Source organism: Lacerta agilis, chromosome 6 (genome assembly GCF_009819535.1).
Source record: "Lacerta agilis isolate rLacAgi1 chromosome 6, rLacAgi1.pri, whole genome shotgun sequence".
Taxonomy (NCBI): domain Eukaryota; kingdom Metazoa; phylum Chordata; class Lepidosauria; order Squamata; family Lacertidae; genus Lacerta; species Lacerta agilis.
The window spans coordinates 73,693,081-73,715,212 of NC_046317.1; the positions used below are offsets into that span (position 1 = coordinate 73,693,081).

Consider the following 22,132-nt stretch of genomic DNA (forward strand, 5'->3'; position numbering starts at 1 on the left):
TAGTGCTTTATACTCTAATTATTCTCAAATGGTGCAACTTTTTTTCTAGGTAAGAATCTTCTTCCAAGTGAATCGTCTTACTCCAACATCGAATAAAGCTATTTTCTAAAATGGCTTACCTTGTTTTAGTGATGCACAGTACTAAGGGCCAATGCAATGACAAACAAAGACTTCTGCTAACAAACAACCTTCAGCTCTCCCTTATATAAAATACCAGGTCGATAATACTTTGCCTGTGACTGTAACCCAACTACACATTTAATGGATGTCTTCTGAGGCTCCTATATTTAATTACGCTCCGTTTCAGATCTCTGATTTTACAGGGAAAATAGAGCCATTCCTCTAAATGAAAAATGACCGGTGAAAGGTTTACCGAACTGAAGCATTTTAGCTTAAGTTTTCTACTGAAACTTTGGGTAAAATAGCAGCAAAACACCCAACATAAGGCTTCCAAGATCCTATCAAGTTCACAACACATACATAGCTTTACATTAACTAGCAATCTGTTACCACTACCAAAGATGCAGTCCAGTGATAGTTAAAGCAATCTGTTTCCAATAAAATTTGTGGTCATTCAATAAGTCGGGCTTCCATCAGTAGCTTCTGTAATGAAATGTAGAGCGAAAGCACAGATAGGGTGGAAAGAAGCCAAGGGTTGGGTCCCAAAGAGAGACTTCAAAATATATTTGTGAGCCACTGGGTGTACAAGTTCTGCTGAACCCTGACAAAGTTGTTTCAGAAATTACAGGAGCAATCAATTAAAAACACACCCACCTAGATTTATCTTCAGAGAGAATATAGGGCACATTACAGAGATATAGTAAATTTAGCTACAGCTGAAATTATGAAATGGGAAGTGAAAGATCCACTGGTCTGTCAAACAAAACCCATCTCATCTGGCAATCAAAGTTCATGGTGCTCAAGGCTACTGCTAATGCAGAAGTATTTATTTCTATGTCAATAGTTCAGGAGGAAATGCTGCAAAGAGCCTCAGATACAGAATTTACCATGGAAATGATTTTTAGCCCCTGGACCAACTGGGTGGGAGAGTTCCTCTTAGGATAATGACAGGCAAGGGTGGGAAACCTATGTCCTTTCAAATGTTGCTGGACTACAACTCCAGTCATCCATGGTTATTGGTCATGTTAGCTGGAGCTGAGGTCCAACAAAGTCTGCAGCTTCACAGGATCCTCAATTGTCTTAGGATGTGTCTTTCTTTCAACACTGAGTAAACAAAACCAGCCCCTGCTTAAATATAATTAAGTGAAACGGTTTCTAGGTGAAAGGGTAAGATCTACAATCACACACAGGGGGCGGAGCATATCTCCTACTATATCTGAACGGACTGAGAAAATTTGGTCCATAGTAACTATGATTAAGCTAGGTAAAGGTAAAGGTAAAGGGACCCCTGGCCATTAGGTCCAGTTGCGGATGACTCTGGGGTTGCGGCGCTCATCTCGCTTTACTGGCCAAGGGAGCCAGCGTGCAGCTTCCAGGTCATGTGGCCAACATGACTAAGCCACTTCTGACGAACCAGAGCAGTGCATGGAAACGCTGTTTACCTTCCCACCGGAGCGGTACCTATTTATCTACTTGCACTCTGATGTGCTTTCGAACTGCTAGGTTGGCAGGAGCAGGGACCGAGCAACGGGAGCTCACCCCATCGCAGGGATTCAAACCACCAATCTTCTGATCGGTACGCCCTAGGTTCTGTAACAGTTCTCTCTCTCTCTTTGGTTTATTCGTAATAATAGTAGTAGTAATAATAATAATATGATATGCAACTAGACTGGATTGCCAGCTCTCATCTTTTAAAAATGAGGTACAATTAATCTGTAGCATATTTTATACCCCCATAATGAAACAGAAACATTAACACAGATTTGTTCTGAATTACATTCTACAATTCTGAAGACAGACTTTTTTTTTTTTTTTTTTTAAAAAGGTGAACATGGCACATGTATTATATTTAGACAGCTAGATTTGTATCCAAGATTCTTTTGAAGGCTCAGGGGAGCTTACAGAGACATCTATCTAAAATATGCCAAAATATTTTCTAAATATAGCATAGGAAGTTGCTCTACACCAAGTCAGATCACTGGTCCATGCTAGGTCAACACTGTCTGCACTGACTGGCAGCAGTCTCTCTCTCTCTCTCTCTCAAATACAATAGCCTAGGGTTATCCCAATGAAATTGGTTAGCAGCAGATTCAAGACAGACAAAATTACTTCCCTGCAGATCATTAGGTGCCCCAAATCTTGGTGATGGCTGTCAGATTAGAAAGGGATTAAACACAATTACAACAACAACAACAACAAAAATGGGTCTATCTATGAGCAATAGACATAATGGCTACAGGGATCCTCCATGTTCAGAGGTAATGTGCCAATGGATATCAGATGCTGGGGAACAATGATTGGGGGGCAGGGGTTTCTGGCTTCATGCCCCAATTGGATCCAGCTGGTAACTGTAAGGAACAGGATACTGAACTAGATAAAGTAGACATTTGGTGTAATCTAGAAGGCTTACTGATAAAGGCCCCAAAATCCAATATAACCCAGATCTTAACTCTGCCACCTCCCACACACTAAAATCCACTGATTGATAAAAATTATGTTTTTGCTTGGTACCCAACAGATTGCAGTGTTGGTGCTTCTGCAGAGGGCATTTCATAACCAGATGCAACTGCCTAGATTACCTCTCCCTTATAGAGGCTGTTTGTACTTTGATGGAAAAAGTACATAGAGAAAAGCCTCAGCAGATGATTTTACAAAATGGGCAGGCTGATTTGGGAGGAGGCACTCCTCCTTCAGGTATGGGGTGCTATCTGCTTTCTGAACTGTAGCTCTAGGATACTCCTATTCATGCAGGCAGAAATAAAAAAGTTTCCAAGAGCGCTTCTGCATCATTTTATCAGAACATAAAAGGCCAATCCAATCTCTTGACTACCGAACAGATCAGACATGGTGAATCCCCTACTGGGAGCAGATGCCACAGTATGCCAACAAATGGTGTAATGTTGCTGCAGGAATATCCTTGCCACAGTACACTGAAGTATGAACTGGAGCAATAGGACACAGGGGAATCATTTTTGAATGCAGAATGCAAAAAAACTTAACACTCCAGTGTTTCACACAGCATTCCAAGGGGGAAAAAAGTTGCAGAAAATTCTGCTCTATGGTACTTGAAATAATAATAAAAAGAATTGTTAAGATCCAGCCAATTCCTTCCTACCAGTTGTTAACGCCAGTCATGAAATACGAACCACTTTGATGGTATTAATGACCTCAATTCCACTGCATTTAAAATACCATTTAGTTATACTGATTATTAAAAACTATTTCCCCAAAAGACTGTTACACAAGGCTGATGATTTTTTTTACAGCTAAATCAATTTAACTGAATGTGAAAGGAACATTACTGTAGGAGTGATAAGGTGAAAAACAGAGCACTTGAAGCAATTTAGTGGGGCATAGCACATACAGACTCCGCAGACTGAATATGGCACAGGTCACCTTGCCGAGAAACAATTATACCAAGAAAAATTAATACGGCAAAGGTAAGAAGCTGTGCAAGGCTTGAGTATGAGCACAAAGCTGTTTTAAAGCAATTTTAATAAGGAACGTTCACCAGACTATTTTGCTGGAACAGTTGTGATGGAAAGGGCTACAACCAACTCAGTGGCAAAGCAAACTTTACATACAAGACGTTCAGGTTTCCACCCACAGCATTTCCAGCTTGAAGAATTCACAGCAATGCTTCTCAGAGAAGACGGTGCCCTCTTTAACTTGCTTTGTTAAACCATTCCCTTTGCACACCAGAGCAGTAACACCTCTGCTTCTCTGCACATCATCAGAGGTGCCCCTACAACTCCCATCTGTTACTCCCTCAGTTCCATATTTCCCTAGCCTATAGGTCTGTTTGTCTCCCATTCTTACTACTACTCCTTGCTGGGGGTAGTAAGATCTCACACGGCTTTTATTCTCCCAGTATTTCACATACTGAAGGAGACTCAGGTGTGCAAAGTCATGCGCTCTATGCATACACAGCCTGTGTAAACGGAGCCAGCTCCACCCTGCTCCTCTGAATCCAGAAAGGGGGGGGGGGGTGTAACGCAGACATAGTGACACAGGTATTCTTACCACTTCTGATTGGCTTAGAAGAAGAAGAAGGAGGAGGAGGAGGAGGAGGAGTTTGGATTTGATATCCCGCTTTATCACTACCCAAAGGAGTCTCAAAGCGGCTAACATTCTCCTTTCCCTTCCTCCCCCACAACAAACACTCTGTGAGGTGAGTGGGGCTGAGAGACTTCCAAGAAGTGTGCCTAGCCCAAGGTCACCCAGCAGCTGCATGTGGAGGAGCAGAGACGCGAACCCGGTTCCCCAGATTACAAGTCTAGCGCTCTTAACCACTACACCACACTGGACCTTGCATGAGTCCTGGAAAAAAATAGAGCTGACATCACTTCTGGGTTGGCACTGTGTGCATGCAAGCGACTGGGCACATATCAGTCATGCCTAAAACAGGGGTTGCCTATACAAGAAAAGTTAAGAAAGAAACCCTAAAGAGGCACAGAAGACTGATTTCCTGACTCAAGGGCAGATTGCCTATCCTGGAAGATAGCACCTCTGGCGCACTGGCCAGAACCCTGAACAAGATCTACCTGCATGGCAACGTTTTTGTTTCTGCAGGTTTCATTCCTTCCTGCATGTTTGGTATAGCTGGGCAATGACTTGTAACATCTCCACTTGGTGTTGTTGTAAAACGACAGGAGGCATACTACAAAATATCAAGTGACAACATCATTTCATATAGGCTAGCTAAGTGAACCCATGTACAGTGACTGTATGGTGAACATTTACCGGCCTGTTGAATTTCTTAGAGCCAATCCACACACTACATGGAAGCTAATCCAGGTTAGCCAACAAGTGGGTGCTCAACAGGAACCCATAGAAGAAGTTACCTGATGGGTGGATACACCCATTTCCAGAGGAGTCCAATTCACAGATATTTTATGGGCACTCTCAGATGTGTGAAGTGACCCTCATGAGAAGATACCGTACTGTACTATAAATAATAATAATAATAATAATGGGAGGTCCCATTAGCTAAAGTGGTGCTTCAGGTTAAGAACAGTTTCAGGTTAAGAACGGACCTCCAGAACGAATTAGGTACGTAACCAGAGGTACCACTGTACCGAGAAGGCCCTTTGCCTGGCTCCCTGTAACTTCGCTTCTTGCAATGAGGGAACCGCCAGAAGGCCCTCGGCGCTGGAACATCTGTCTTTAATATTGCTTATCAACATTGCTAAGGGAGAAAACAAGTGTTCAGGTGGAAGAAGAACACCCTACCCTTTCACAACTCAAGTTTTCCATTAAAAGCTGTGAAAGAGCACCCTCTTTTGGTTAAATGTTGTCAATTTCGTGCACTTTAACAATATGTTCCATCAATAACGTTTTTCCATAGGTCGTTTTTCTATTTGGAAAGTTTTCAATCTCAGGTATAAAACACAAACTTAAAATTGTTGCAGTAAAATCCACAACCCAATACAATTGGCTCACATGCAGCTGAAAACAGTAAATCAGACTAAGAGGCAGCATTTTAATCTCCATACTAAACCCCACACCAACCTACCTACAGCATTTAGAAGTGAGATAGGATAGACATCCTATATGTCTAGGGTCACCCAAAAGGCATTCATGGATGTAATGGGTGTCCCTCCCCACAACACTTAACTGCCTCCTTTGCTCTGCAATACGTACTTTCAATGTTTGGGACCTAAACACCTGAACGCACAGCAGAATGACCAAGTGGATAGGTAGGAAAATAGGGAAAGGAGCAATCTGTGAGACTGTGGAGAGGAAAACAGCAGGGGGTGGGGGGAAGGGGTGCCTAGGAGTTAGTGGAATGCATGAAAGAGGGAGAAGTACATCCTCTTGAAACTGTTTACAGTGGTACCTCGGGTTAAGAACTTAATTAGTTCCGGAGGTCCGTTCTTAACCTGAAACTGTTCTTAACCTGAAACACCACTTTAGCTAATGGGACCTCCCGCTGCCACTGTGCCGCCAGAGCACAATTTCTGTTCTTATCTTGAAGCAAAGTTCTTAACCTGGAGTGTTATTTCTGGGTTAGTGGAGTATGTAACCTGAAGCGTATTCCTTGTGGATTTTCACTTGGGATGCCATTCAGAACCACAAGCAAACCATATGTCACATTCACATTCACAGATGTGTTAGTGAAATTTGTTGGTGGTTGTGTTGTCATCCTATGCAGACATCAAGGAGATTTATGTTCCTGTAGAGCTGACAAGCTCCAGGTATGTAATTTGCAATGATAGTCTGCACAGCAAAAGGTTTGATTTGATGGGCAGGGGACGATGATGACAATGTAAAATCTTGCAAATTGAATAGGATCCTTTCTAGTTCTACTAGAAAGTCTTAGGAAAAGTAAAGAGTGACTCTCCACTCTTGAGAAGCAACACACAGAAGGAACCTGTGGAAGAGATACCCAACCAGAGGGGGGCAACCCTGAGTAACAGCTTGCAACCATCAGCAAGTGGTGAAGGATTCAAATTGATGAAATTTACACAAGTTAAGAGGAGCTGCCTCTTGGGTCATCAAAATCGAAACTTATTTCTAGGCATCATCACAGAAGTACCACTTTTGCTGCCATCAAAATAAAACCACCTGATTTGGGAAAGAGAAAGATTTGGGAAACGTTTGCTTTTTGCAAATACTATATAAAATAAGACTGTGGGAAAGAAATGATCGAATCACACAGTAGTAGAATGGACTGAAGGCAAGCAGGGGAAGGGGAAATACATTTTAAATGTACCCTTATGCTTAAAAATAAACCCTGCAAGTAGGTGGGGCTAGAACCTTTCTTATCTGCTTTTGGGGGGGAGGGTTTTTTGTTTGCTTGCTTAACTTTGCTGGGCATCTGTGAAGGAAGAACATTAAAAACACAGCACCCACCATTTGTAGCCTGAAGTAGCAAAGATCATTATACTACCTCATGTGTGGTATAAAAGGTAAAGTTAAAGGTACCCCTGACCGTTAAGTCCAGTCACAGACGACTCTGGGGTTGCGGCGCTCATCTCGCTCTATAGGCCGAGGGAGCCGGCGTTTGTCCGCAGACAGCTTCCGGGTCATGTGGCCAGCATGACTAAGCCGCTTCTTGGCGAACCTGAGCAGCGCACGGAAACGCCATTTACCTTCCCACCGGAGCGGTACCTATTTATCTCCTTGCACTTTGATGTGCTTTCAAACTGCTAGGTGGGCAGGAGCTGGGACCGAACAATGGGAGCTCAAATATAATATTTCTTGGAATTTTATGAAACAAAACTTTAATAAGATGGAGATGGGAGGTAATTTCATGAACGGAATAAATGCAATATATCAAGAACAGAAAGCAAAAATTATAGTTAACAATGTGGTTACAGAGGAAATAAGAATTGAGAAGGGAACAAGACAAGGGTGCCCACTATCCCCACTACTTTTTATTTCGGTCCTGGAAGTCTTATTAAATATGATTAGACAAAATGAGGACATTAAAGGAATAAGAGTGGGAGAAAGAGAATATAAAGTGAGAGCGTTTGCAGATGACTTGGTTTTAACCCTACAGGATCCAGAAAACAGTGCAGTGTGTGCACTGGAGACAATCCAACAATTTGGGCAGGTCGCAGGTTTTAAGTTAAACAAGACCAAAACGAAAGTTTTAACTAAAAACATGAGCAAAGAAGAGAGTACAAGATTGGAAAGACAAACAGGGCTTAGTTTTGTGAAGAAAGTAAAATATCTGGGAGTTAATATGACTGTAAAGAATTTAAACCTATATAGAGACAACTATGAGAAAGTATGGAATGAGATAAAGAGAGATTTAGAAATGTGGACTAGATTAAGATTGTCATTATTAGGGAGAATTTCTGTGATAAAAATGAATGTCCTACCAAAAATGTTATTTTTGTTTCAGTCGTTGCCAATTATAGACAAGATGGACTGTTTTAAAAGATGGCAGAAAGATCTAATGAAATTTATCTGGCAGGGGAAAAAACCCAGAATTAAATATAAGATCTTAATAGATGCAAAAAATAGAGGGGGATTTTCCCTGCCAGATTTAAGAACTTATTATGAAGCAGCAGCTTTCTGCTGGTTGAAAGATTGGTTTTTGTTAGATAATGCTGATGTATTAGATTTAGAAGGACATGATAATGTCTTTGGATGGCATGCTTATTTATGGTATGACAAAAGTAAAGTACATAGTGAGTTTAAGAAGCATATAATTAGAAATTCGTTGTTTAAAATTTGGATGAAATATAAGGTTTTCATAGAAAGCAAAACACCCAGATGGTTGTCACCTTTGGAAGCTAAGGCACATAAAAGTAAAAATTTGGATCGACAATGGCCGAAATATAAAGACATTTTGATACAAGAAGGACAGAATTATAAGTTAAAAACTTATGAACAATTGAAAGACCAAGTTACGAACTGGCTACAATATCATCAGATTAATGAAACATTCAAAGCAGATAAGAAGGTTGGTTTTCAGATAGAAAAATCCAAGTTGGAGACAGAACTACTAGAACCGAAAAGTAAAAATCTTTCCAGAATGTACAACTTATTATTGGGGTGGCATACGCAAGATGAGTTGGTGAAATCGGCTATGATTAAATGGGCAAAAGACCTTGGGCATAACATTATGATGGAGGATTGGGAAAGACTGTGGAACCAGAGTATTAAATTTACAGCGTGCAGTTTATTAAGGGAGAATTTTATGAAGATGATTTACAGATGGTATTTGACCCTTGTTAAACTTGCAAAAATGCATCAGGGATCAAGTAAGAAATGTTGGAAGTGTAAGCAATCCGAAGGAACTTTCTTTCATATGTGGTGGTTGTGCCCTAAGGTGAAGGACTTTTGGGAAAAGATTTATAATGAGTTGAAAAAAATACTTAGATACACTTTTAAGAAAAAGCCTGAAGCCTTTTTGTTAGGTATTTTAGGTAAAGACATTTTGAAATGTGATAGAAATTTAGTGTTGTATGCCACAACAGCAGCAAGAGTTGTAATAGCAAAAAACTGGAAATTGGAAGAATTACCTACTATTGAACAATGGCAGATGAAGATGATGGAATATATGGAGCCTGCAGAAATGACCGGGAGAATCCGTAACCAGAGAGAGGACGCAGTGGAGAAAGAATGGGGAAAATTTAAATTGTATTTGAAAAAACATTGTAATATTTAAAATTAATTTGTGTTTGGAAAATAAGGATAGGCTGTCAATTTTAAGTTGAAGTAATTAAGGAGAATTTTAGGAATATATGGATTTTAGAATGGATTTGGAAATTGTTTTAGATATGAATAGCTTTAGAGGGTAAAGTGTTGTATTTTTTATTTCTTTAAGAGATAATAGTATGTATAAAATATGTGAGGAAATTAAATTTGGAAGTTACGTGAAATATTCTAAAGGGACGCAAATAAGGGGAAACAGGAGGAAGTCCGAAAAAGATGATAAGAAAAAAGTAGATTTTTGGTAAGATGATATATTTTTGTGTTTTTTTTTTGTTTTTTTGTTTTTTCTTTCTATCTTTGATGTATTGTATTTTTGTAGTTGTGTTATTTTGTTTTTTGCTTGTTCTTCTGTAGTTGTTTTTTTTTGTTGATGCTTTTTGTGTTTTTGGAAAAATCAATAAATATTATTTTAAAAAAAGAACAATGGGAGCTCACCCCGTCGCGGGGATTCGAACCACCGACCTTCTGATCAGCAAGCCCTAGGCTCTGTGGTTTAGACCACAGCACCACCCGCGTCCCCTCATGTGTGGTATAGGCTTAAGTATAGGCTATAAAACAGCATTCTTAGTTTATTTATATTTTTAGTATAGAGCTATTTAAGAAACACAAGTTGGTGGTATCAGCTGCCCTGCTTTGCTCCACAGCCCCAGCATAATTGCACTTATCTGTGTGCTTTAACATAGGTTTTAAGAGACAACAGCTAAACGGAAACATCTGCTTTCTACTTCCAGAACCTGACTACCACAGAAGGTAATAAATAATAATAATAATAATATTTTCCCAGCCACTCTGGGCAGCTTCCAACAAAAATTGAATACATTAAACATTATCTCTAAAGGTAGAGATAGACTGCAATGTATACTGCATGTACTCAATAAAATGTTTTTTGCAAAAAACTGTTCAGTTGAATAACCTCGTGGTCCTTTCCAACTCTACAATTCTATGAAAGTTTAATTTCTCATGTTACACTCCCTCCAGTGGTGGAAAGGAGCATTTTTCAGGAGAATGAAGAACCACAATGAGACAAAAAACAGACCGCTGAACTTTCATTTTCTATAACCTACACCTGGATGTAGACTGTGCTGTAATATCTTAACAATGAAGCAGACTCAGCCAAAATTCAAAGAACACACAAAAAAATACATTTTTAAACATTATTTTCTTAGATTCATAGAGGTCAGTCATCACTGGTCACATCATGGTAAGCAGGTATCACAGCTAGCTTGCTTTATGTTACAAACAAGTCAAACTTGTTTTTGATTGAAAGAACAATCCTTGATTATAAGTATGCCATGCCAAAGTAGCAATTACTAGTAATTCAAGTATATGAGTCAATACAATCTAGGAAAACCAACAGTATGTCAGAACAGCAGCTGCCTGCATTCTTGTTATTACTCTAACATGCAACTAACTGGCATATCATAATCACAAACATCTGTATGGCCCATATAGATTCAGCAATCATTCCAGCCAGCTGCACAGGGGGTAAGAGGACCATCTTCTAAATTCCATCAAACACATAATGTCTATGTGGCCTAGCTAATCTTGCTGACTCAAGATTAGCTAGGCCACATAGACATTATATCCAATTTGTGTTCTTGCATCGTTTCATGAGACTGATTCTATTAATGCAAAGCACTTCCCTTTTCCATTTACAGGAAGAGGCTTCTTCTTAGTACATAGCTGAACAAAGTTCATTTTCTCTTTTCCATTCTGTCCAGCCTCCTGCCACTCACAATGCATCAGAACAGTGGATCACAATGAAAGCTTTTTATCCTATATGGAAGAATATTTATCACCTGAGATTTAAGACATGGTTAGGCAACCCAAGGGCTTGGACATGTCACTTTCCCCTCTAATGCCATGTCACAAATGGCTTTGCAAAGTCCCCTTAGTTTCAATAGAACATTTCCCCCCTGTGGCAAATGTAATGGGCAAGCTCCCCATTTTTCAACTCTGAGAAGAGTTTGCCAAGCTGTTTCCCCAAGAATTAGGAAATGGTTTCCAAGAAAGTTAGTCTCCAGGAAATACTGGGGTTAAATTCCCCCATGCCTAGGGTAGCCTAGGCAGCCAGTCAAGAATCCAGACTCCAGTGTCAGTCAAGCAGGATGGCCCCACCATGGAAGTGGGCAAATGGTGTGCCAACATTTGAACCGTGCACCTATTTCTACTAGTACAAAAATCACAATCTCTTCCATATTTGGGAAAGCTTCAGACTTCTGCTGCTTAAGCACATGTCATGACATCAAGGTTTTCAGCCTTCCCTCTCCCTCCTTCCTTCTGCTTCTACCACAGTTTCTTGCGATAAGCACTCGAGATAAGCACCTGGACCTATGTCATTCCACAAGAACGTTTATGGCTTCTCTGCTCAGTCCTTCACCTACATTCTATTTACATTCCATTTCTCATTAACATCAGCTCAGAAACCCTGTGATGCTCCCAATGATGCCGTCAGGAGCACAATAGGGTCTGAACACTCCTCTTACCAACTCCCTTCCCCAATTGTACCTGAAACCTTGTACCCAATTGTACCTGAAACCATGAAGGGTGGGATGTTCCAGAGACCGCCCCACACTTTGCCACTGCCTTGTAAGTTCTGGAGGAAGAGTGTTTGTGCCATCAACAACAATCCCCAATTTGAGTAAAATCTAAATGTGAAAGAGCCTGAACTCAGCTAAAGGGTTAATTCTCCAAAATACCCATTTTATTTTGTTCCCTGTCACTGCTGGCATGAGAAGGGCATCACATTGGCTGTCCCTGCTTTAAAGCTTAAAAGACTGCACTTTATTATAATGAAAAATGCACTTACTCTTCATTGTACCCTCATCTTCTTCATCTTCAGCATTTATAACCATTGTTCCCAGTTGTGACTCTAACGTGTCATTGTATTCTATCATGGTATTGATGCCATCACTCATTCCACAAGCAGCTCTGATTGTACCAGTCTCTTGTCCCTGTGCCCGCACCATGGTCCTAGCATCAGTTTCATCTTCTTCCTGAATAGAGATGCAAGAGATATAATTTTGAATCAGACTAAGCAAGGTATCAGTATTTCTCCACGACAATGCAATTAGAATTGAAAGGAGTGTGTAATGTTAGTTTACATATCTGATTCTAGTTCGTTATCAGTTAGTAACTGTTTCTTTTCAATGGACAGCAAATATTGGACAGACAGCTTTGAAGATCGAAATCTGCTATTTAGGTCAAGTTATACATTACCAGCAACAACACAGGAATGTTAAAAAGCTTTGCAAAAAAAAGGTTAACTGCAGAAATTTTAGAAGCTGAAGTAAAATTATTAGTGCAAACAAATGTTACATAATTTAGCAACAGATCATAATGCTGAGATTCCACTTTCCTATAACAAATATTTTAAGTTTCCCTTCAAAATACTGATTACAATAGAGGATAGCATTTTGGCAGAGGAAGAACCACACAAAACTGTGAAATTACTTGATGAAGTCCTGAACTTATGCAATCCTTCCACAAAGTGGGCTTGTATGTTGTGTCAGGCTCCTTGGAGGAAGGACAGGGTCGAAGTGTTAATAATAATAATAATAATAATAATAATAATAATGCATAATATTAGGCTTATTTTTGTTCAAAACTGTCTCTTAACTTTGAAGTCAGGGATTCTAAATAGATACATGTTTTTAATTTGCCAACACGTATCATCTAGAACAGTGGTTCCCAAACATCCAGGAAAAAAGACTTTGGCAATCCAACCCAGCATTGAACCAAAAGTATTTTGACTACAAGTGATTTTGGCTTTATGCGCGATCCCCAGAATGTAGCCCCCACATAATTTGAGGTCTAACTGTATTTCACTACACTTTTAGCTGTATATAACAGCCTTGTTGGCTGTTTTCTACTTCTTTTGTTTTTAGAGTCTTGCTGTTTTTTTCTATATTGCAAGAAGATTGCATTTTATTGTTGTGAACCACCTTAGGGGCGCTGAAAGGGGATACATAAACTACTTCCGTAATAAATAAATAAAATCAAATGTGAAGTGAATAAGCCCAAATAAGCTACAGCAAGCTGCTTGTTCCTAACTTTCCTCTCTTCCTCCACCATAGCCAAGAGAGAAATTCAGAAGGTCTCTCCTCTGCTTTTGCATAACATGCATTTCCAGTTTATGCATTTTTATAGAGCTATATCCCAAAGTATCTGGAAACCACCAGATAAAGGGTGGCTTATTTGAAAAATGTGTTTACTGGTTTTCGGCTGATGCATTCTGATATCCGTTTGAAAAAGCTGTTTATTCCTCTGGTCCCAACTCTGACCCACTTGGGCAATTTAAGGTCGTTTCTGCAGCTCTCCAGAGTCTTAGGCAGAAGGGCTTTCCCAGCCCTGCCATCCAGGATCCTTTTATTTCAAGGATAGAAAATGTCCCACATGCCAAATGTGACCCAGGTTTCCCCTATTCGGCCCATGAGGCAATTTTCCCCAAACCACACCCACCTGCCCCACTCCAGCTGTCATGTGTGATGTCAGGTATGGGGCTGGTAAAGTTGTGGCCGGGTCAGCTGATCGTAAAGTTGAACTCTGACAGGCAAGAGAGGCAACCAACCTGTCAATCACCTGACCTCTCTGACATCAGATGACAGACCTGACCCCACCTACCTGTCAAAGTTGAGCCCCAACTCTGCTAAACTTGAACATAACAGGTATTGAACCTGGGACCCTTCTGCATGCACTGCATGTTCTCTGCTATTGATGTAGAGCCCTTCCTTTCCATTTAAGCAAGCTTTCAAGTCGCCTTGCTTGCTCACTGTATTTCACCAGCTACGGTTGGTTCTAAGGCCACTGACCTACTGAGAGACTTGGGCGTATTTTTTTCAGAAAACAGACTTTAAAAAACTTACAGAGAAATTATGAACAGCCAACACAGCTAACACAGGGGTACAGAGCAATGCTTCTACAGGAAGAACAATGGTTAAGTAATTTTAGCACTCACTGAATTTTCTTCATCATCATGATACATCTCGCGCTGTTGAGCTTCCTGAATTTTCAGTTTAATATCCATTGCTTCATTAATCAGGTCTCGTAGGATGAAAACTCCTTTGGCATTTTTTACAAACGGATGCTAAAGATGACACATTGAGAACGATAAACTTTGAATGAAATGTAACAGCAAAAGATCTTAACCCCGAGCTACATTAATCTCTTTAATTCTGCAGATTTTGTAATGCAAGTTTATTCAAGCATGGCAGCCCTGCCCAAACAATGCAATCTGCAAGGCAAATGCATTTCTACTTTACAGGTAGGTAGCCGTGTTGGTCTGCCATAGTCAAAACAAAATAAAATAAAAAATTCCTTCCAGTAGCACCTTAGACACCAATTAAGTTTGTTCTTGGTATGAGCTTTCGTGTTATGTTTAAATACTTCAATAGCTTAGGACACAGAAAGGACTACTAATGCCAAATGATCTGCCTAATTTTGCAAATGGATGGAAAGTAGTAGTTAATATCAATATGAAAGTATGCATGCTAGTTCTGATCTATACACATTTTCTGTCAGCAACAGTACATATTGTTCAGACAGCTAAGATATACAAGATTCCACAAAGTCTCCCCTGACTATGGAAATAGGAATTTTCTGAATGTTAATTTGGGAGCAAGCCTCAATGAACTGAGTTGCTTCTGAGTAAATATGCATAGGATATGATATTTACAAAGCAGCTGCACAATCACCAAACACAGGGGTATAAGAAATCCAATATAATCCAATCCTCTGCCCAAGAAACAGTATCCTATACCCATAGCATTCCTGATCAGTGTTCACTTTGCCTACTGATAACCCCCACCAGGCAGCAACATACTTTATTCTAGAACTTTAAGCACTACAATCCAACTCTACAGTAATACCTCCGCGAACGTCCGCCTTGTCTAACGTCCGTTCCGGCAAACATCTGCGGCAAACCCAGAAGTATCAGAACGGGTTACTTCCGGGTTTGCCACTCGCACATGCACAGAAGCGCTAAATCACACTTCACGCATGCACAAAAACACAAACCGCTCCGCGTGCATGTGCAGATGTGGTGCTTTGCCATGCGTCCTTTTCAGCTACCGACTGGGGCTCCGGAACGGATCCCGGTCGCAAAACAAGGTACCACTGTACTATCTAAAACTTAGAAGCACAAGGCGATCAGCAACAAAACTGCTATACTGGAAAACCCAGAGGGGGAACGGGGAACAGGCAGGAAAACTGCCTGTCTATTTCTCCAATAGTCAAAGAGGGGAACACCTATAATTTTATTTATTGCTTTACATTCCAACAGATACTGACCTGAAGCAGCTGTGTGGCAGTGGCTCTTTTTTCTGGACACTTCACAAGACACTGCTTTACAAAGTCTGTGAATTCGTCTGACCAGAGTTCAGGCTTCCGGAATGTTGGAGGTGGATTTGTTGGAATCATGAAAATTGCCTGCAAACAACATATATATATAGTTTTACTTGTTTTAATTGATAACCCTGAAGCATTTGATGCAAAAGTAAGGATACCACTATGTACGTCTGGAGGCCAGGAATAGTTTTCAAACCATACCTGATGGCAGAATATAAAAACTCCATCCCATTAGCTGGCTTTGGGAGCTCTGGGCTTCTTTTTCTTAAACCAGCTCTTTAGGTAGAGTAGCGGTGCTTTTACTTGTTAGCGGACCAGAACATCCAGACAACAGAGAAGGTTGCCAGATTCATTGAGAGGGCAATGAGACTAAGGGCCACAATTTGAAAGACAAGTCGGCATATATGACTAGTCCATGCACCTGAGGTCTATATTTGTCTCGATCAGCTTATCTATTTAGCTCTGAGGAACGAGAGTATCGTACCATCTTTACTGACTATTTCAGGCCGCCAAATTAGGGCCTCATTGTCTACCTTATTTCTAGCAGGGTCAAAAACGATAACAGAGAAAATCGTTTGACTCTCTGAGAACGAGGTCACTATTTGAACGGCCTTTTAGCCTGGGGGTTTCATATGATTTATCAGTATATTTATATATTTGTGTACTTGACTGGTCTTTCTCCAGTATTTTTATCTGTTTTATCTGTATTTTTAGTCGCAATGGCCTGTTGGCTACGTGAATAAAGTTTGATTTGATTTGAACACACACACACACACACACACACATATATATATATATATATATATATATCTACCTGCTGTTTACCTTTTTTTTTAAAGTACAAAGCAAACAATGAGCACAATGAGAAAGATTTTGCAAGGGTCTAAAGGACCAAAGCTCTTGACAGTGTTGCACAGGGGATGGCTAATGAGGACTCCAAGGCTAAAACTGGAACCTTAAGAAGTGCCCACCTCCATCATAATTCTCCACCTCAGAGGGCCCACCAGTGGAATTGGTGGCAGCCACCAATACATTGTACTGTTTCTTATGCACTGCTTTTTATATTCAGAGGATAAGAGCATATCTTTCAAGCCTACTAAGTTCAATTGTATTCAAACTGTACTCTGCATAAGCTGGGTTCAAAATAAAAATGCTGCTGTTCTCATAGGAACAACCGGACTATATACAGCCTTTGGCAGCTCTCTTTGCAGTTCCCTAAACCCCAGGAAGCCCTGCCCACTTTCCTCAACTGCTCAGCCGATTAGCCATCAGTTGGGTGGCAGAGAAAAGACTTATCAGCTTATTGACTTTGGTTGTATTGGGATGGGGGGCAGTTTAAAGCCTCCATTCTCCAGCAATTCCAGTGTATAAAAGATCAATGTGCCCATGCTGTCTCAGAAGGCATGAAGTATGTGTGAGTGTCTCTGTGTGAAGCTTACTGAACACTGTTGGGAAAGAAGGATCAGCTGAAATCAAGCAGAAGATCTTGCATTGGTGGAGCTCCACTCATGCAAGGTTCTTCCATCCAATTTCAGGCAACCCCCTCACCCTCCAACTGCAGGTTCCTATATGACAAAACCTGCAATGTTCAGAAGTTCCTCCCAGACTCTGAGAAGAGGCTTTTTCAGGGTGGGGGGTTGAAGGAAAGACAGGTTTGTGCAAGCTGGCATCTGCTTAGGCAATCTGTTGATACAAGATCACTATACTATCCTTTCCTTTGGAGAGTTTCCCTTCACCCATTGTGAAATTGACGTTAAGAGAACAGGCTAGTTTGGTGCTGTAAGGTCAAACAACTGGTGTGTTGAGACAACCTTCTCTACACATTAAAATAATGTGTGACATGGTTACAGGGCCACATGGGCTAGGCCCTCCCCCACTGATGCTCACATCCTCCATGTAGGGCCCCTCACAACACTTGTTGATGCAAAAGCAACAATGTGCAACCCTGCTGCCCCACCCCCTCAACACATGACGCGGCACCCATAAGATCATGCAATGGCGTATCTAAGAATTTGGATTCTCACATGTCCATTGAATTAAAACAGGACTTGTGGGTAGACATGGTTGAGATTGCACAGTTAAGAAAGAACGACGGATAACATCAGAAAGGAGGTGGATGACATCGAGACTACGGAAGGCAATGGAATTAAGAAGCTGATCAAAATCCTAATTGTCTGAAGCAAGGGAAGTCATAAATTTTTTTTAACAATTCGGCAATTTATTTGGATTTATTTGGACTAATTGGACTATATGGATTAATTGATATTTATAAATATATTATGTGATTTTTATGATTGGAAAATCTAATAAAAATGATTTGGCAAAAAAAAGAGAGATTGCACAGTTAAGTCCAGTTACCCAACGCTTACCCTCATCGGGTGAATGTCGGCATATGGTGGTTTTCCTTCTGCCATTTCAATGGCAGTAATGCCCAGAGACCAGATGTCTGCTAGACAATTGTATCCGATTTCTTGGATCACTTCAGGTGCCATCCAAAAAGGAGTTCCTATCACAGTGTTCCTTTTTGCCATGGTGTCCTAACAAAGGAAAGGGAACCCAGTCATAAAATGAAGTGCAGCAATTATATAAAAAAAAACTTAATGAAACAGCATTTACTAATCTGGTGCCCTTCAGACCTTTTGTATTACAACTCCCATCAGTCTGTGTTGGCTAAGGTTGAGGGGAGTTTGTAGTCCACAATATCTGGCGGGCATCAGATTGGAAACAGCTGTCCTAGAGGTTATCCAGAGCACATGCTCTCCGTATCTAAAATGTGTTAGAACAATTACATGAAATCTACATAGTTAAGCCAACAGAAACCAATTATGTTTCATGAAAAAGAAACAGACGTTACTTCTACATTACAGAATATAAGTTTCACCATGGCTACAACATATTAGCTGGTGGCCCCCCATGCAAGTCCCTCAGGATCACAGAGCAAAACATGCAGACTGAAGGAAGACCAGCATCTTGTGAGGGCTGAATAAGTCACATCTGTGTAAACAATAGTAGCAGCAGCTTCAAAACAAACCATTCAAGTAGTGGCTCTGCCTATTCCTCCCAAGGCGTATGTGGTGGGGGAGGGGGGGCTGCCAGCTAATGTGCACCAGCTCCAAGAAACTAAATACTGAATGAAACACAGGTGGGAAAATGTGTATAGACAATTTTTACTCACTGTGAGTTGGCCTGCTACCCCAAAATCCGCAAGTTTAGCATGCCCTTCTGTATTGAGTAATATATTGCCAGCTTTGATGTCACGGTGTATTTTCCTCATGAAATGGAGGTATTCCAGCCCTTTGAGTGTTGATTGTATTATTGTAGCGATTTCATCTTCCATCAACTGAAGGAACAAATGAACTACATTAACCGATACCAGCAACTAAGTGTCGCTAAGAGAGACTGCCATTGTGTGTCCATTATAAATATACAATATACAATATAAATATACAAATGTTCCACCCATCTTACTACTCCAACTATTATTTATGCAAAATAATTGGGACTCAATATACTGGTATCTAAAAGTTGTCCCTTTCCTTGTCAAACTGACTGATAATAAATATACAATAATTATCTCTCAAATACACACACACACACCCCAAACTATGTCCAAGCTGCATTTTGTAGGCCCCTATCGAAGCTCCCAGTTTCCCTGTACACTATCAATGATCCCATCAAAACTCCACCACCCTAAATTATTGTTTGCTACACAAAATGGACAGCGAGAAAGTGGGAGTTGGGAGTCTGACAACATCTGGAGGGTCACAGGTTCCTCTTTCCTGCTCTAAAGTAACTAAGAACTGACATATCCTGCTGCCTCCTAATACAATCAAGAGCCACCGTGCATACACACAGCCAAATAAAACCGCAAATGCAATGCTTTGAGAAGGTGTATACACCCTGGGGGCATGAAAAAGAGGCAGTAGAGATGCTATGGACTCAGGCTGCTGTTACCATCTCAATAGCAGCAAGGAGAAGTAATACATTATGAACTTTAACATCTTATGTTACTCAAAGAAAACCTCCAGCTAATTACCAAAAAGATTTAAATACAATGCTATTTACTTAATTAATTTCATTTCATATATCGAGAGCATTCCTGATGCACCTCATCCCAAAGCGATTTACAACACAGTGAAAACTATACACAAGACAAATGCGTATATAAAAACAGCTAAATCATTTGCGTGTACTCAGTACTCACATACACATCAACCATCACCATATATAAAATCAATTCAAATCCAACAGATACCAGCTGAGATAAAAAAACAAACCTCCACTTATGTAGAAAGCTTACTAAAAGAGGAACATCTTGAATAGGCAGCAAAAGTATAACAGAAAGGATTCCAAGTCTAACACTAGACATTAAAATGTCCTATATTAGCACTTGATGCTTTTGTCTGCAAAACACCACACATTAAGATGCTGAAGGTACACCTACCGTTTTATTTCGCAGTCGAATAATATCAGACACAGATCCGGCACCGCAATATTCCATGACAATCCAGAGGTCCGTGTTCTTAAAATAGCTGCCATAGTATTTGACTACATGAGGACTAATAAAAATTAAGAAGATGTGTCACTGAAGTACACATTTTGCATTTACAAAAATGAAAATCAGACTTGGTACAATATTGTGGGGTCCTATTAAAAGCACAAACTTAGAAAAGGGAAATCCCCTTCCATAGCTCTGCTATTTCATTCATCTGTCGGAAGTGTGCATAGTGTATATTTCACTGGATAGAGTGAAAGAGCTTGATTTATTTGGTATGCAGTGGCTGCCCAATAGCTTAATGGGCAATACTCTACTAAAAGGGAAATAAAACTGTTCAAGAAGAGCTATATCCTTTGAAGCAGTACCCAACATTGCGAGAGCTAAGGATTACATGAGAGACATTACCATAATATTGTAATATTTAGTTTGGGTAACAGCTAAACTCTGCAACATCCTACCGTACCATGCATGACACGTGAGAAAATCCCTGTGGCATCAAGCCACTGGCCCATCTAGTCCAGCATCCTATTCTCACAGCAACCAACCAGATAGGCATGAGAAGCTCACAAGCACAAACTGAGTGAAATAGCAATCTTCCCACTTGTGAATCCCAGCAACTGGTTTTCAGAACCGTATGTCTCCTACAGTGAAGGGTCATTTTACTTAACATGCAGCACATTATATCGTTTATATTTATATTGCTTTCTATATAGCACATACTACTTAATCGCCATATGGCACATTTCAAGAGTTCCAAGCACTCTCCATATATTCTCAGTACAGTGGTACCTCTGGTTATGTACTTCATTCGTTCTAGAGGTCCGTTCTTAACCTGAAACTGTTTTTAACCTGAAGCACCACTTTAGCTAATGGGACCTCCCACTGCCACTGCACCACCAGAGCACGATTTCTGTTCTTATCCTGAAGCAAAGTTCTTAACCTGAAGCGTTATTTCTGGGTTAGTGGAGTATGTAACCTGAAGCGTATGTAACCCGAGGTACCACTGTAATCCTTAAAAATGACCCTAGAGGCACTGACACGAGGGTGGAACTTTTCAATCACAAAGAATCCGTATGATAATAGTTTTCAGGGCCATTAGTTTTAAATTTAATGCAAGAGGCATCTGCTCTTGAGCTGTCATGTCTTAAATACAAGTATTCCAAAAGAAACACTTTCCAAGTAAAGCTTTTGATAAGATTTATTTAAACCACATTAAGGCTGCAATGCACTCCTCTTTTCTCACTCTACCATGTAAAATGTATTTCCTGCATGCTGCTTTTGCTGCAAGTTTGGGGGCACTCATGATAGATGGGAGAGGCTCTCACCACCGGTGAGTGAAAATATGGACCAGTTGCACTTACCTATCACATTGTTGCATTATGGATATCTCTTTAATGATCTCCTGCAAGTCAGATTCAACAGGAACTTGCTTAATTGCAACAACCTGGCCCGTTTCTTTATGGATAGCTTTGAAAACACTGCCATAGGACCTGTAACAAGAAAAACAGGCTTTGAACACTGTAAGAGGTGATACAGAAAGGAAAGACACTGACTCGTATGCTAAAGTGCCCCCCACACTCAAGCACTCAACACTGAATGATGAACTTACATAAAGATTAATATGGTACTAGCCTTGCTAAGTTGGTCAACAATCAAGGGTTATGATGGGTACATAACCACTGACAATCACTTGCAGGATTTACATGATGCACATGAATATACAGTGGTACCTCGACTTACGAATTTAATCCGTTCTGAATGCACATTCGTAGGTCGAAAAATTCGTAAGTCGAAAAAAGCGATTTCCCCATAGGAATGCATTGGAAACGAAAAATTCGGAAAAATTCGTAAGTCGAGTAAACAGCATCTAAAATTTGTAAGTCGAGTAAATCCCATCTAAAACCGCCAATGGATGTCCTTCGGATGTCAAAAAATTCGTAGGCATGCGGGAACTTTTTTCATTCGTAAATCGAAAAATTCGTATGTCGAGTAATTCAT

At 40.3% G+C, this 22,132-nt stretch overlaps 1 protein-coding gene across 2 annotated transcripts in view; it reads right to left on the reverse strand.

The window, feature by feature from the left end:
• Positions 1-22,132, reverse strand: part of STK4 (serine/threonine kinase 4) — a 67,636-nt gene that overhangs the window by 36,835 nt on the left and 8,669 nt on the right. For both annotated transcript variants that reach the window (XM_033153433.1, XM_033153432.1), the window contains exons 3-9: positions 21,496-21,624; positions 20,081-20,195; positions 18,812-18,976; positions 18,006-18,173; positions 15,580-15,717; positions 14,249-14,377; positions 12,101-12,287 (exon numbers count right to left, since the gene is read on the reverse strand). In XM_033153433.1, coding sequence (XP_033009324.1) covers positions 12,101-12,287; positions 14,249-14,377; positions 15,580-15,717; positions 18,006-18,173; positions 18,812-18,976; positions 20,081-20,195; positions 21,496-21,624 — 1,031 coding nt within the window. The remainder of the gene's footprint in view (positions 1-12,100; positions 12,288-14,248; positions 14,378-15,579; positions 15,718-18,005; positions 18,174-18,811; positions 18,977-20,080; positions 20,196-21,495; positions 21,625-22,132) is intronic.